The sequence below is a fragment of the Helianthus annuus genome, chromosome 17 (genome assembly GCF_002127325.2).
Source record: "Helianthus annuus cultivar XRQ/B chromosome 17, HanXRQr2.0-SUNRISE, whole genome shotgun sequence".
Classification (NCBI taxonomy): Eukaryota; Viridiplantae; Streptophyta; class Magnoliopsida; order Asterales; family Asteraceae; genus Helianthus; species Helianthus annuus.
In genome coordinates this window covers 116423651-116440912 of record NC_035449.2, presented here as the reverse complement: position 1 = coordinate 116440912, position 17262 = coordinate 116423651, and the positions used below count along the sequence as shown (strand labels likewise).

Here is a 17262-nt window from a genome sequence, read left to right as displayed (position 1 = left end):
ATCACCCATATCATATCGTGCCCTCTAGGGGTCCTAGGTAATTTCGTTATGAAGTCCATCGAAATTTATTCCCACTTCCACATGGGAATCTCTGGTTGTTGTAGTAGGCCGGACGGTTTCTGATATTCAGCCTTAACCTTGGCACAGGTTAGGCATTTTCCAACGTAAACAGCAACATCGCTTTTGAGTCTCACCCACCAATTGTACTCTTTTAAGTCTTGATACATCTTGTCCGATCCTGGATGGATCGAGTATCTCGATTTATGCGCTTCGTCAAGGATGACTTCTCGTAGGCCACCATAGAGCGGAACCCATATACGTTTCTTAAAGAATAAGGCTCCCTCTTCATTTGGCACCATATATCTCAACGCACCCCGGAGGTATTCAGCTCTTCGATTTTCCATCTTAAGGGCTTCTTGTTGTGCGTCACGAATACGTGAAGTGAGGTTCGTTCGAATAGTCATTTCCAATGCTCGAGCCCTTAGGGTCTTAACCCTCTCTTTCCGACTTAAAGCATCCGCTACAACGTTTGCCTTTCCAGGATGGTACTTAATCTCACAGTCGTAGTCGTTTAGCATCTCGACCCATCGCCATTGTCGCATGTTCAGTTCCTTCTAATCAAGGATGTGTTGTAGGCTTTTGTGATCTGTGAAGATTGTACATCGAGTACCATATAGATAGTGTCGCCAGATCTTCAAGGCGAATACCACCGCACCCAGTTCCAAGTCGTGCATGGTGTAGTTCCTTTCATGTACTTTCAGTTGTCTTGAAGCGTAAGCGATGACCTTTTGGCGTTGCATGAGCACGCAACCCAAACCTTGTCGTGAAGCATCACAGTATACCACGAAGTCTTCTGTGCCTTCGGGTAATGATAATATTGGTGCATCGCATAGCTTGTTTTTGAGTAGTTAGAAGGATTCTTCCTGCTTAACACCCCAGTCGTACTTCTTGTCTTTCTGCGTAAGGGTCGTTAGCGGTTGAGCTATCTTGGAGAAATTCTCGATGAATCGCCGGTAATAGCCCGCTAAGCCCAAAAATTGCCGAACTTCAGTCGGGGTTTTGGGAGCTTCCCAATTCTTTATTGCTTCAATCTTGGACGGGTCTACATGAATGCCCTTCTCATTCACCACGTGACCAAGAAATTGTACTTCGCGAATCCAGAATTCGCACTTTGAGAACTTTGCATACAGTTTCTCTTTCTTCAGTAGTTCCAGTATAGTTCTGAGGTGTTGCTCGTGCTCTTCTTTCATTCGTGAGTAGATCAGGATATCATCGATAAATACAATCACGAATTTATCGAGATATGGTTTGCATACGCGGTTCATCAGATCCATAAAGACCGCCGGAGTGTTCGTCAATCCGAATGGTATCACAAGAAACTCGTAATGCCCATAGCGTGTTCTGAATGCAGTCTTTGGTACGTTTTCTTCTTGTATCCTTAACTGATGATATCCAGATCGAAGATCTTGGAATAGTAGCTTGATCCTTGCAACTGATCAAATAAATCATCAATCCTCGGTAGTGGGTACCCATTCTTGATAGTGAGCTTGTCAAGTTCTCTGTAATCGATGCACATTCGCAGAGTTCCATCCTTTTTCTTCACAAACAATACTGGAGCTCCCCAGGGCGAGAAGCTTGGCCTTATGAATCCTTTATCCAACAATTCCTGGAGTTGTGTAGATAATTCTTGCATCTCAGATGGTGCAAGTCGATAGGGTGCCTTGGCTACAGGAGCGGCTCCTGGGACCAAGTCTATACGGAATTCGACTTGTCGTTGCGGAGGTAGTCCTGACAGGTCTTCGGGAAAAACATTAGGAAATTCCTTCACCACAGGAATATCTTCGAGTTTCGGCTCCTCAGCCTTCTTATCTACAACGTGTGCTAGGATGGCAACACATCTTTTCCTTAAGCACTTCTGTGCCTTCATGCAGCTGATGATTCGAAGAGGCGCATTTCGTCTTTCTCCATGTACGATGAGAGTTTCATCATTCGCCAAAGGGATGCGAATGATTTTCTCATGACAAATAACTTCAGCTTTATTCTTGGACAACCAGTCCATTCCGACTACTACCTCGAAGCTACCCAATTGAATAGGTAAGAGGTCGATGCTAAATCTTCGTTCACCAAGTTCTAGTGTGCATCCTCTAACAACTTCTCCCGACTCAACAAGTTTACCATTGGCTAATTCAATGGAGTATGGAATATCCAATCTACTAGACTCTATCCCAAGCGTACGTTTAAATTCCACAGACATGAAACTATAATCGGCACCAGTGTCAAATAATATGGATGCAAAGTGATTGTTAACGAGAAATGTACCGGTGACCACGTTAGGGTCCTCGCGTGCGTCCTTTGCTCCAATCACAAATGCTCAAGCCTGGGCATTGTCTTTCTTTGGGCAGTCTTTCATGAAATGATCATTGCTTCCACAACGGAAGCATCCTTGGTTCCGCCCCTTCCCGTCACCGTTCTTATTACCAGCACCGTTTCCATTTCGATTATTTCCCTTACCCCAACAGTCTTCCGTTTGATGACCCAATCTACCACATTTGTCGCACCTTGGAATGCGACAAGCTCCATCATGATGATACTTACATTTCTGGCATTTAGGCATGGTGCCTTGGTATCCTTTGGATGTGGTATTTGCCTCCTTAGGGGGGTTGGTGTCACGCTTCTTGTTGTATGAACCCTTGTTGTTGCTGCGGGTTGCTTGATTCAGATTCGAATGCTTTCTATTTTTGTCACCGGACGACTCAGCATGCGTCTCGGTCTTTTCAATGGGGTCCAGTGATAGCTTCTTCATGCAAACATAGTCTTCAGTAAGGCTGACAGCCAGAGTTACAGCCTCGGTGATTGTTTGGGGTTTGGCTGAAGTTACCATGCCACGAAATTCTGGGGCCAGTCCCCAAATGTAGCGTTCAACGCGCTTAAATTCCGGAGTCACCATATAGGGAATCACCCTGGACAAATCATGGAACCTTCGAGTATACCCAGTGATGTCAGCACCTACCATAGTCAAGTGCCAGAACTCTGTCTTCGGTACGAGAGCAGTACTTCTCTCTCATCTTCTCTTTCAGTTCATCCCAAGTCATGCCATACGCGGCATCATCACCCAGCGTTTGAACTTGCAAATTCCACCACGTCAGAGCTTCATCGACAAACAGCCCAGTAGCAAAGGTGACTTGCTGATCCGCGGTACACTTGCTCATGCGAATAGTGGCTTCAGTCTTTTCCGTCCAACGCACAAACGCTACTGCTCCTCCAGTGCCATCGTAGTTCATTGGTTTGCAGTCGAGGAACTGCTTGAAGGTGCAGCCTGTAATTAACCCAACCAATTCACATATGAGCAATTGAAGAAATAATGAAACAAGGACCGTTCATAAATTTCTCTATGCTTAGCAAATTGTCTTAAGGTTACCTTGGGCTACGTTTCCTCCAGACAATTCTCCATGTCCGTTAAGCCTAGCATTACTTGGCCCTCCACTGTCTTGGGTACGGTTCGCCTCGTACTGGGCGATAGCAGCAGAGATCCTCTCTTCCAGTAGAGCGTTCAGATCTTCAGCAGTTCTTGGTAGTGGGGGAGGAGGAGGAGGTTGATCATCGTTCCGAGTATTCACAGCTTTCCTGGGTGCCATGTTCCGACATAACATAACACAACGGGGTTAAACATTTGTTTGATGTCGTCGTACTAAACAGTAGTAGCATATATATTCACATGTATATACCACATAAGTGACATCAAACAATTATTACTCTAGCAGAGTACTTAGTAGGCTTGCACTGAGGGAATCTACACGTGACAAGACTTGCTGTGGTTTCTGTGCACAGAATTCCATAATTATGTATGCATCCATTACATAACTCCTTGCACAGTCCGCACAGTTCGTTTCATCCTCGTATTTCTTCCTTCAGATGGGCCATTGTTTCCAGGTAAAGTCACGTATACTTGTGACATTCTACTTCTAGCATGTGTAAATATCAATTATCACACATCATTTCAAGTAATCCTTAACATAGACAAGTGCTACCCCAGTGCACCCTAAGTCTCGTGGTGTCTTTTCTAGACTCTTGTAAACAGTTTCAGGCAGTGGATGTCGCGGGATGTTTTATGCAATGAAAACTCTTTGAAAATTCATTTTCGTGAAAGGATCCTAGAGATTGTAGACTAGACTCGAGAAGGAATCCTGGTTCACTACAATCGCAGCTCCGATACCAATCTGTCACACCCCTTTCTGCTACGGAAGCACGAGGTGTGATCATGAAAGGTTCTCATTGCATACGAAAGGTAAACATACTACATGCTCAAAAATAACTTCAAACATTACATTACTGAAACATATGTCAAGTGTTCACAACACGAGATAACATATTGTCTTAAAAGTTACAACTTTATTTAACGATAAAAAAGCGACATCCAAGAGCATGAGTAAGACCATGTGCACATCCATCCTAGTTACCTGAAATACATGTGAGTTTTGGAAAACGTCAACATAATGTTGGTGTGAATTCATGCAGTTTTTGTATCTCACGTTTGTATACTTTATATGAAAACATAGTTTGTGTTATTTATAAATCAAGCTTTCATATATAAATCAAGTCTTCAGGTGTACACCACGTACTTATGTATAATTCACGTTTCTCTTGAGTACCCCACGTACTCAAGTATAATTCCCGTCTTCTTGAGTACCCCACGTACTCAAGTTTAATTCAAGTTTTCTTGAGTACCCCACGTACTCAAGTATAAATCATGTTTTAGTATGGTATGAATCTTTATGTATACAAAGTATTCTTGTAAGTATTAGGATTGTTAATGGGTTGCAAGGCCATTAACATGTGACACGACATAGGAAGTCACCAAACCTTAGGCATTTTTCTATTTGGCATATTCTGAGACACAAAAGCACTACTCGGTACTCGCCCTCACCGAGAATGTGGCTGCCCGACACCCGTTAGATCTAACCTTTTGTTCTGCGGTCTAGGTATATTGTTGATTAATGGTGCTTATGTACCCTATTTGTGACACGATTTCTCGTATCATTTCTCATAACGCATCATACTTGGTTCTCGTTCTCACCAAGTGCGCTTCTTGTATTCTTAAATCACATCACACTTGGTACTCGTTCTCACCAAGTGTGCTTCGGGTTATCATACTATTTGTAAACATAAAATATTTGTAACATGTATTTCACCCCCGAAGTTATAAGACTGAAAAAACAGTTAAGAGAAAAGGGGGAGCATGAACTCACTTGTTTAGCATGTATTCAGTCAATACTGACATTTAAGCACATAATTGCAGTCATTAAATAAGAATTAAAGTGTACGGAAATTACCGGTTTTTTGCCAGTTGTCACAAAACAATATCATTTCATCCATATTTCATCATATGTAAGCTTTATATTCAAGATTCAAGTTTATGTCTTTTAGTGATCTTATGATTTTCAACATAACATATCTTTTAACCACTAAAAATGGAAGTAATCAAGAGTCAAGAAGGATCTTACTACTAGCTTCAAGCTAGGGAAGAACAACGATGAAAATGGAGTGGATAAAAGCAATCGGAAGAGGTCCTTCAAGATCCGTTGCTTGCAACCTTCCTAAATAGGCTCGAGACACCTTAGATCACCTTTGGATAGTCTTGGAATGAATTAGAATAATTGATGGAGGAGTGGGGGTGTTGGGCCGTAAGTTAGAGGAGGAAGAAGGAGAAGGATGAAGGTGTTAGGTGTGTGTGAAAATGATTCATCTAGTTCATCTTGTAACCAACTAATGTTTGTTACCCAATGGTTCTTATGTTTGCTAAGTACAATACACAATCTAAATGAATCTTTATCATATCCAAGGAAGATTAGCAAGATCAAGGGAGATTTATGGAAATCTTGGGGTGGGGTCCTTGTGACCGTCCACTCATATATGGGGGGGGTTATGTGTAACTTTAGATGGTAAGTAGGTTAATTAGTTGGAGGTTAAGTGTAAATTCTAGTGTTTTATGTGTAGGACATTTTTAATTCCCGAGACTTAGGAAAGCATACAGGACCATTTTTCCATATTTTTACACATTACTAGCTTGTTAAAAAGCTGAATTTTGCTGAATTGTGCAGAATTCTGCACTTCGGGTGAGTTTTAGGCACTTCCCGGCACTTAAACTATCACCTAGAAAAGCAGTTTTGAGGTCCTTACTTCCCTACACACTATACTAGTGTAATACGTCGTATCTGGCTCATACTGGCCTCAAAATATTGTCTGTCTATGTACTGAACTTCGTCAACATTTTCAGTTTGTCTGGTAAGGGTGCCATTTCGTCCTTGAGGCGGTTTCCATACCCATTTCCACCACAGTTATTGTTTCCATTACCATAACCTCTCTGACCACCACGACCAGTTCCAGCCCAGCATGTCTCCTTCGAATGGCCAACCTTCCCACAAGACTCACACTTCCTAACTCTGAATTAGCTGACATGATGGTACTGGCATACATCACATTTGGGCAGAGTGCCCATATACCCTTTTCCTTTGTTTTCAGCACTAGTCTTGACCTCAGCTGGTGGGTTTACTTCCTTCTTCTTGTTAGCACTGTTGGTACCTTTCTTGAAGTTTGAGAACTTCCTTTTGTTCTCACCGGATGACTCAACGTGAGTCTCCTTCTTCTTTTGGTCAGAGATCGAAAACTTGTTCAACCTGATCGCCTCTTCGGTTAGTGCTACACTCAGATCAATCGCCTCAGTGATTATAGCAGGCTTCGACGTTGTCACCATACTCATGATTTGGGGTGCCAATCCGCAAATAAAACGCTTAATGCGCTTGAATTCCGGATCAACCATGTAAGGAACGACGCGAGACAAGTCGTGAAATCTCTGCACATATTCGGCAATCTTCGGTCCATCCATCTTGAGGTTCCTGAACTCAGTTTCCAACTTTTGAATCTCAGCCCTTGAGCAGTACTTCTTTCGCATGACTTCCTTCATTTCGTCCCATGTCATGGCATAAGCAGCTTCTTCTCCCAAGGTCTGAACTTGGAGATTCCACCAGAATAACGCCCCGTCTAAGAACAATCCAGAGATGTAGGTGACCTGGTGCTCCGGAGCACATTTGCTCATTCTCAACATAGAATCGGTCTTCTCCGTCCATCTGACAAAAGCTACAGCACCCCCGGTGCCGTCAAAATTCAGAGGCTTATAGTCTAAGAACTGCTTATAGGTACAGCCTGTACAAGCAACATCATTCACAGCAAGCATTAGCGAACGCACATGGAATGTCCAAATGTAACGTAATGTGTCTTTAGAGACTTAAACATTACCATGAGGTGGGTTGTTTCCAGAGGTACCCCTGCTATGTTCAGAGCGCAGGGCCTCATGCTGTGCTATTGCTCGTGAAATCCGTTCTTGTAACTCACCCTCTGTGGTGGGTAATCGAGTTTCTCTTCGCGGAGGCATCTTCTATAAGAAGATGGCGTCGGTCAGGTCATAATAAGTATAGTAAGTACATGGCATGCACACGTAATAATGTTTATCAACGCAAGTAAACACATAACATCCCAATCATAACGTAAACAAGTAATTCAATAATGTATGTAATGAGAATGTTGCGATTGAGCTTTCATATATCAATGACCACAAATACAGTTTTGCATGTTCCACAATGTACCATACATCAAAAGGGACTACAGGGTCACATCACCCTAGTCCAAATCATCTATCAAACTACAACAGTCAAAAGTCAAAAATGGTCTTCAAAAAGGCTGTGCAATCTGGGCTCAATAGCTACACTCTCATCAAAAGTATGCTACCTGCATAAACCAAAAACTGTTATGCTGATGGTGGAGGAGGAGGAGGTGGAGGAACGAAAAGCAAACTGCGCACATGCGCTAACTCCTCCTCAAGAGCATGAACGGTACGCAGCAGGTAACTAATCTGCTGCTCCATAGTAAGAAAACGAACGTCAAAATCTGGGTATGGCAGAAGAGGTGCAGGTGGAGTCGCAAACGGTGACTGACAAGGACAAGGTGGAGGATGTGGAATCCTCTCTAACTCCATGACTCTGCGGCACAACAACTCCTGCTGAAGCTGTAACGACAAAAGCAGATCATCCCTCGTGTAACCAGTGTAGTGTGAAGGATGATATGGATCAGAAACAGGCATCGTGTTGGGTGGAAACCAAATCAGTGGCTCGCCCGATGGTGCAGAAGCAAAAGGAGCAGTATGTGAAAACTGTGGCATAAAGGGAAAAGCTACTGACACAGGAGGAATATGACTGGGCTGCTGACTCGATGGTCCTTCCCCTGGAGGGGGTGGAGGGATATCCTGTAAGAACGTGATCGGCAGATCGGCGCGGTGTGTGTCAGACACATGTGGGTGAAATGGGGCGATATCAATGGGTGCATGGGTGGGTGCAGGTGGGGGAGTAACAGACCTAACGAAAGGAGGCAAGTCATCATCGTCCTCTATCCACCCATTGCGGGTGAATGCATAACGGGGATCTATCTGGGCAGCAAAAGGAGCATGGTCAACAGGTGCAGGGATCGGGTCAGGTAAAGGTGGTGCAACCACTGGTATGCCAACAGGTATAGGGTCATGCTCAGGCAAAGGATCGTGAGCAGGTATAGGCTCGGGTGCAGGCATAGGCTCAGGGTCGGCTGGTGCTAGCTCAAGATCAGCAGGTATCGGCTCGAGATCAGCGGGTACATCAAAAGCTGATCATCAGGAACGAAATCAACCTCATGCTCAGGATCAATGTCAGGATCAAACTCATTCCAACTCGAAGTCTTGAACAGGTGCGACAGACATAGATGTGTCAGAATCAGAATCGACGGGATAACGCTGCAATCCCAGTGCGTGCAAAGTAATAGATGACACGGACTCGAATGAATCAGGACCAGAATGGTCAGATGAAATCTCGATGACCGGAATCTCAATAAGCGGAACAACAACTACATCATCGACTGGAGCTCCATCACCCTGGGCACCCTCAGGGAGGCCCTCAATAAAAAGATCGATATCATCATCAGACATGGCATCAAGAGGCAGATCCTCGAGAGGAAATGTAGCAAGAGGAAGAGGAGCAGGGATCGGAACAAGAAGTAGATCCTCGCCAGGAAAACCATCAGCTAGCGGTATAATGTGGCCCAGGTCAGGTAAAGCAAACGGCTGAAAATCATCATCATCACTACTCTCAGTGTCAGATGTGAAGACCTTAGGGTCCGGGACAATCTCACCGTCCGATACTATGGCCATAGGGTCTACGGTATCTGACAGCTCACTATCAGATGAGGACATGGTGTCTGTAACAAACAATCACAACATATGCACATATATCAACAATCATCAAATAAGCATGTAAGCAGTAACAATGTAAACATGTATTCATCCTAGTCTTCTCAGACTATCCCAACCAGCCTCTCAGACTGAACTACCCAGCCTCTCAGACTAAAGCCTCCCCAGTTTCTCAAACTGACTACCCGGTCTCTCAGACTAAACTTCCCCAGTCTCTTAGACTAAACTTCCCTAGTTTCTCAAACTGAACCATAACCTTGAAATGTGTTTTGTGCACTTTGTTTGTAAAAAGGTTTGTTCCCTGGATCTGGACATTCTGTGTATGCAATGTAAACATCTTTGAAAACATTTTCGTGAGAGCCCTAATGATCGTAGTCTAGACTTGAGAAAGAATCCTAGTTCGCTACGATCGAAGCTCTGATACCAAGCTGTCACACCCTGACTTTTGCGGAAGCGTGATTATTGGTGTGACTTTCTTAATACCATAGCATTCAATCATAACAACGCTATATGATAAAAACCATAAGATGCTCATCCATAAATTAAGTTAGAAAATAACACAACATAATTGTCTGAAACGTTGACACCAAATTCAAGTTACAAACCACAACATGTTTTAATGAGTTCACAAGGACTCGATAAAAGATTTTAAATAAACCCGAGTTTAGAACCATGTATCTCGTCCAGGATTAAGATACATCTCCTAAACCCTACTGACTTGGATGTCATCATTTATTTATAACGCAGCTTGAAAACATGCAAACACCTGCCAGATCCACTTAGTTCCCTGAAATACATGTAATTTGAAAACATCAACAAAAGTGAAGCGAGTTCATGTGTTTGTGTATGAATAAACCTTTAAAGTATGTCTGTATGTATGTATGTCCCTGGTATGTAGCAATAAGGAAAAATAGATCACCAATGGTTTGCAAGGCCAATGGCATGTGTGAAACGGTGCAGGAAAACTCAAACCTAGCGGAATTTTGCCACGGCATTAGTATGTGGACATAGTCACCACATGGGCCACCCTGGTCCTCATGGGTGTGGACTCGCTACACCCAAATAGATCTATCACTCATGTCCCTCGGTCCTACGACGAGGATTAATGGCCTTAAGTGTTATACCCACCTTTCACATGATCAAGCAGTAACCCTCCTTAGCTAACCATACCATGTATAAAACGTATGTAAACAATTGTAACATGTATTTCACCCCCGAAGTTGTAAAAATGAAAACAGTTAAAAGAAAAGGCGGACATGAACTCACGGTTTTGCGTCTTCAGTGCTCGTAACTCAAGTCTCCTCAGCAAACACGACTCCCTACAACGTATTAGGGTCTATTAGACGAACGGGCCGTGCCTTGCCTTAGAATTATCATCTGAGTTACGTTACTTTTATGTCTCTAATATTATTCCAAGTTATAATTCCTTATTAAAATAATGATTATTTTAACTTTAAATTATATTTAATTTTTGGAATAATTGTTTAAACTGCATTTTGTAATAATACTTCTCAAGCATTTTATATTCGTATTTCCTTCCCAAGGATGGGGGTATCTCATACATGTATATTCGCATTCTTGCATTTGTAGTTTCAAAATATATTTTCAAGTCTCACTTTAGAAAATATATATAAATTTATTTTGTCCAAAAATAATGTATTTCAAGAAAATATACATTTTTCTCAAAAATCATATATCTTCTAAATATACTAAGAAAATATATTTTTACTTCCAAAAATAATATATTTTCTCCTTGTCGAAAATATGATATATTTTGTAATAGTAATGAAAATCATATTTTCATTTCTTTCGTATCCAAAATTATATTTGTAATGGTATTTTCTGGAATATTTTGTAAGTTACGTTCTTGCGTTCGGTTTCACAATATTAAGCGAGTAACTTATATATTTATTCCTCGTGATTTTTGGTATTATTTTGGATTGTAAGTTCTTGGTATTTTGTTAAGTTATATTACTTTAAATTCTAAAATAATATAACTAAGACACAACGTATACAAATAATCACACACAATGTGTCTTCTAAATATATATCTTTCAAATACATATTTAGTTATTTTTATTTACAAAAACCAACCTCCAATACTTGTATTTTTGTAACAAAATCTATGGCAAAGTTTATATTGAAAACCATAGTTTAAACAGACTTGTATATATTTGTATAGAAAATATTTTCTAAGTGTTTGTATTTTTAGAAAATTTTGCCATAGTTTCCCTTTCCCCTAAAAATGGAGGTGTCCATGCTATCAAAGCATATCATTTTCTTTTCAAAATCATCACAAACACTCAACAATCAATCTTAAACAACTTATACTTACCAAGTGCCAAAATATTGCTATCTACGTAATAATCATGAACTTGAACTTTCATAAAAACTTGTAGTAACTTGGTAGTGTTTTTAGTAGACTTAGTTACCCTTTAAAGTGTGTTTATTTCTTTAAAAATCTCATTCTTAAAGGATTTAGGTGTTTACAACTTACTAGATGATTTTTCCAAAAATCATTCTCTTGGATTTTTCTTGTAAACAATGTATTCTTATACTTGTTTCACCTCTAGAAACATGATTAGTTTCTTTGAAAACAATGTTTATGTAAATCTTGTTATTTAACTTGGTTTCTTTGGAAAACTATTTTTGTAATCATCCACATTTATGTCTAGTAAACATGTTACATACTACATCATTCACAAAAGTTATTTTCATTTTTCAAGTTCATGGAAACAATAAGCATGATGATCTTGGTCTTTCATAAGATCACCACCTTAACTTACTAGATCATGTGTTTAATCACAATCTAGTAGGTTTCTTATGATGTCTAACATCACTAACATAAATCATCAATCATCAAGAAGCAAATCATCACTAATCAACAAGTATTCATATGTTAAATAGCTTATGTTAAAGTTTCATGATCAAGTTCTTTAGTGTTCATCAAGATTAACAATGTACGACATCTTTTAACCATCAAAATATGAAGTAGGATCAAGTGATATGAAGCTTACTACTAGCACAAAGGCTAGGGAAGAACACAAGAAGTTGATGATGACAAAATTGTTGGATAAAAGCAATTGTGAGAGGTCCTTCAAGATCCAAGACCACCAAGCTTGCTTGTAAACCTTCTTGCACCTTTGTGAGTATGTGGATTGAAATAACAAGACTTGACAATGGTGGTGGTGTGGGGATGAGGTCTCGGCCGAGAATAAGGAGGAGAGGGAGAGAAAGATGAAGGTGTTGGGTGTGTGTGAGAATGATCTATCATGTTCCACTTATAACCACAGTTAGGCTATTATCCAATGTATATTGTGTTTCTTAAGTACAATGCATAATCTTTAGCAAATCTTAGGAAGATTAAGCAAGATATTGGTGGGGCCACATAGGTGACCGTCCCAATCAGGGGGGGGGTCTAGTTGGTGTTGAATGATAAGTTAGATTAATTGGTTAGATCTTAAGTGTATTGATTAGTGTTTATGTGTATGATGTGTTATATAGTGTGTTGGGGTGTTCGGGGATCATAACTAGCTCAGAAACATTAAAACAATGCTTCTAGTATAATTTTGGTGTTTCGGGTAGTGTCCGGTTGTTCGGTTAGTTACCGGTTCGTTAAAGTGTCAAACTATTCCGTTTAGTGATCTTTATGTACCCTTTTGTGACACTTTTAATTCCCGACACCTAGGAAAGCATTCAGTACCATTTAGTCATATTTTTGCATGTTACTAGCTTGTTAAATTGCTGAATTTTGCTGTAATATGCTGAATTCAGCACTTTTAGTGATTTAGTCATATTTTTGCATGTTACTAGCTTGTTAAATTGCTGAATTTTGTTGTAATATGCTGAATTCAGCACTTTTAGTGGGTTTTAGGAACTTTTCGGCACTTAAACTATCACCTAGTGAAAACCGGATATCCGAAATTTCGGATTCGGATGTCAATATTTCACTATCCGAAATTTCGGATATCCGATTTTCGGATATCCGAAAACCGGATTATCCGATCTTGAACACCCCTAGTATAAAGGGTGTCATACTAGATTTTTGAGTGTATCTTTGTTAGTTTGCTTAAAAGAACCAAAACTTAAAACCGAAAAACAATAAATAAATTGATTTTACATGTTACTAAAAAGAAAATATGTTTGCCATATAAAGCACCACACGTCGTTAACTCGTTATGTCCCCCCACTCATCTTGGATTTCTCTATAAAATGTGGTCCTCCTGACCTTTGTCATCCATCCAATCCCTAATTCAAAACACACACAACAAGAGATCACACCCAAAAACCTGTGATCTAAGCACACATTCAAACATTTTCAGACGCAACAACGACCGATCTAATGCGAATGCAGGTCCATTTCTCATTTTTCTCCTTTGTTTATGTTCAATTTACTCTAAATTTGTTTGCAATTTGCACTTCTGGTGTAATTAGATCTGCGATCTGGAATCAGGTGGATGTTATGATGTGCTTAAGCTATTTAATCTGGATACTATTGTATTATACTGTCTTTATAAACCCTAATTTGGAACATTCAGTGAAGAAGTTAGCAAGATTTATTGCATTTTGGTAATCATATAGTGATTACAATTTTTAGTGATAAGTTTGATTTTAGGGTTTGTTAAGGAGCCAGGCCAATTAAGATGAAAATCTAAACTATATGAGATTCAATTTAGATTCTATGTCTCGAATTAGTGGTAGTCGATTGTTATTACAGATTCTCATATGAGAAATTAGAATGAAAGGGGTTTAGTGTTGAGCATTACATTCGAGTCCATGGTTCTTGCCGCCTTTTGGTTTGCTTGTTAAGAAAACTGACTCTTTACCTAAACTTGACATGGGTTTTGTTTCACTTTTTAACTTCAAATGGTTAAGATAATTGTTAGGTTTGTGTTGCCAACAACATGATTAATTAGCATGTTGGTTAACCATATTCTACAGCACAAAATGATGGCATTTTTGGGTTATTAAGTTGTTTAATGAGTCATGAGAAATGATTTAAAGAAAAATTGGAAACCTTGATATGGTCATTCTTTTCTTCTTGCTCCTATCATGATTGAACTTATTGCACTTGTTGGTCGGGGGTGGGGGGATGATCGGTGACAATTTTCCTATGGTGGTTGGAGCTGTACATGTCCGTTTGTTATGTTTGTGTGAGAGTGTACCACTCTGGTTGTCCCATTATCTTTTTTTTTTTTTTTTTTTTTGCATTTATATCGGCGTTTCCACTATGACTGCTCAAAGTTCCAAAATTCTCTATTTTTGCAGCTACCATCAGCTTGATAACATTTTGGAGGTGATGATACAATAGCGTAGCATCAATAGCGGTGGCAACGTAATATACTTTGTTTATATGGCAGATAGTACATCAAGTTTTTGGGGTCCGGTGACTTCGTCCCACGAGTGGTGTGAAAAGAACTACGTGTATTCTTCTTATGTTGCTGAGTTTTATAATACCATCTCAAACATTCCATGCATCCTATTGGCATTCATCGGCCTTGTTAGTTCATTGCTACAACGGTTCGAGAAGAGGTTCAGTGTTCTTCACTTGTCAAATATGGCCCTCGCTATTGGAAGCGTAATGTATCATGCCACATTGCAACATGTGTGAGTACATGTTCCGATGTTCTTCATTTTTTACTGTATCAGTTTATAAAATTACTTATTTACCCCCTACGTTGAAGGGACTTTAAATTTCCATTTCAGAAATTTGTCATTCTGGGTCATTATATTTAGAGTTAATTACACAGATAGTCTTTGTGGTTTATTGAAAGTAACACCTTTGAGTACAAACTCTTTCTTTTTTTTTTTTTGTAACAGGTTCAGGTTTTATGGTTTCGATTTTGTAACACCTTTGAATGTTAACGCTAACTGCCAATAATTTTTCTGTTAAATCAGTGTAAAATGACTATAGTACCCCTATATAATTTTCTGTTAGGACTCAAAGGTGATACTTTCAATAAACCACAAGGATTATTTGTGTAATTAACTTAAAAAATATAAAAACTCATTATGTTTGTAAAAAAGCATGTATTATAAAACATGTTTAAAAATATTTAGCAATTATATACCTAAAATTAATATACATACAATTACGGAACGGCGCGTTTTTCCAGATCGTCTTCCGCCTCAGGCACACTTTTTAAAAATTAAGCTAACATTTAAACTTCAGTTTGAACAACAGAAGCACATCCAAACACCTGCTGATCATTTGATGGCACATAATAATTCTGAAATCATACATAAAAACACCTCCTAAAGTATGATTGAATTTGATAATTATGGAAGTATTTAATTTGCAGGCAGCAGCAAAGTGACGAGACTCCAATGGTATGGGAAATGCTGCTATACATATACATCCTCTACTCACCAGATTGGCACTACCGAAGTACCATGCCAACGTTCCTGTTCCTGTACGGTATCTCTTTCGCCGTTCTCCATTCCGTGATCCGTTTTGATATCGGTTTCAAACTTCATTACGTGATGCTTTGCCTGTTGTGTGTGCCTCGGATGTACAAGTATTACATACATACACAAGACGTGTCGGCCAAAAGGCTAGCGAAGTTATATTTCGCCACCCTTTTCGTTGGTAGTTTGTGCTGGTTAGGTGATCGGTTCTGCTGCACGCATATATCCACCTGGCCGATTAACCCTCAGGGTCATGCGTTGTGGCATGTTTCCATGGGCTTTAACTCTTATTTTGCAAACACGTTCTTGATGTTTTGTCGGGCACAACAACGTGACTGGAGCCCGAAGGTGGTTTGTTTCATGGGAATTCTCCCATATGTTAGGATCCAGAAGCCGAAAACACACACCAAGTAATATGCAGAGGTAGATACGCTATTTCATTTAATTTATCGTTTTGTTTCGGCTAGGTGGATAAGAAAATCTGGCTAAGGTTGTTGGGAGGATATTTTAGCTGTGAAACTAGAATATTTTATGTACCAAATTTTGTATCATCTTTTTCCATTTGTTTAATTTAATGATTACAACTGTATTTTGTGACCAAGCGATGAAATCTCGAAACTGTTATTTTTGGGTCGTGTTTCCGGTCTTAAATGAGATCTAATATCGACTTTGTAGGTTATTGTTTGCAAGGTTTTCATTGTTAACAATTTGACCATGATGCATTCGTGTTTCTCATGATGGGTGGCAAAATCGGGTCAGTTTGGTATTAAAACTGCTTGGTTGGGTCAAAACGAATACTTTTTCAGCACAGGTCAAAAAGGGTTCTAACTTGAGATAAAAACTACACTTTTTGACTGATTCGCCCCTTTGTGGTTCAAACTTATTTATTTACCGGTTTAACTGAGTAAATAAACTTGATGAAAGTGCCACTTCTGTTTCCTGTAGAGCTTGTCAAGTCTCTTGTAAGTGATGGTGGATCTTTTGTTGTCCTGTGCTTGGCTGGCATCCAAAGAGTGGTGAAGCTTGAAAATTTCCACCGGGGGTCGGAAGTCACTAGACCTAAAAATTGTATATAAGTATTTTTTTTTATAAAACCGGGGGTCGAAAACGCATATACCTAAAAAATTCTATACGAAACGTACATACATAACACTACTGAGCAAAAAGTTCAGGGGGTCGGGTGCCCCTTCCGGCCCGTTGAAAGCTACGCCCTTGCTTCCAAAGTAGGATTTCAGAGTTAGTATGAAGTAGTTGTGTGAGATCTGATTGATGTTTCTTAATAGCTTTCGTGTTAAAACGGGTCCAATGCAACTAGTTATATATTGTGTTGACATGACACGAACTTTACATTTAGACGGTAAAAAGTTCCACCATTGTTACTTTTTTATTTTTCTCCTCTACGACTAACAACTAGCTTCTGTGCCAAAACTCTCTTAGTTTTAGTTTTTCGCTTATCTCTCATCATATCACTACCTGTTTAGAGCGTGACGCTTATACAACTATAAACAACTGAACCTAGTAAATCCCACAAGTAGCAAAGCTATTGTTAGGGTCTGCAGATGGTGAGATGTAGACAAACCTTACCTCTA

The 17262-nt window shown here is 39.8% G+C and overlaps 2 protein-coding genes across 2 annotated transcripts; one reads left to right on the top strand and one right to left on the bottom strand.

Moving 5' to 3' along the window:
- Positions 1–2371: 2371 nt before the first annotated feature.
- LOC110924628 lies at positions 2372–2947 on the bottom strand. Its single transcript, XM_022168619.1, has one exon. It carries the CDS (start codon positions 2945–2947, stop codon positions 2372–2374), a length of 576 nt encoding a protein of 191 aa, XP_022024311.1.
- Positions 2948–13422: 10475 nt separating this feature from the next.
- Positions 13423–16310, top strand: LOC110920887 (alkaline ceramidase). Its single transcript, XM_022165105.2, has 3 exons — positions 13423–13619; positions 14534–14872; positions 15568–16310. Exons 2-3 carry the CDS (start codon positions 14619–14621, stop codon positions 16085–16087), a joined length of 774 nt encoding a protein of 257 aa, XP_022020797.1. The 5' UTR covers positions 13423–13619; positions 14534–14618; the 3' UTR covers positions 16088–16310.
- The last annotated feature ends 952 nt before the right edge of the window (positions 16311–17262 follow it).

Excerpts from the sequence above, each read along its gene's own strand:
- LOC110924628 (XM_022168619.1), bottom strand. The coding sequence starts at position 2,947 with ATGGTGACTCCGGAATTTAAGCGCGTTGAACGCTACATTTGGGGACTG.
- LOC110920887 (XM_022165105.2), top strand. The coding sequence starts at position 14,619 with ATGGCAGATAGTACATCAAGTTTTTGGGGTCCGGTGACTTCGTCCCAC. Across the intron at positions 14,873-15,567 it reads CATGCCACATTGCAACATGT|GCAGCAGCAAAGTGACGAGA; the intron begins GTGAGTACATGT and ends TTTAATTTGCAG.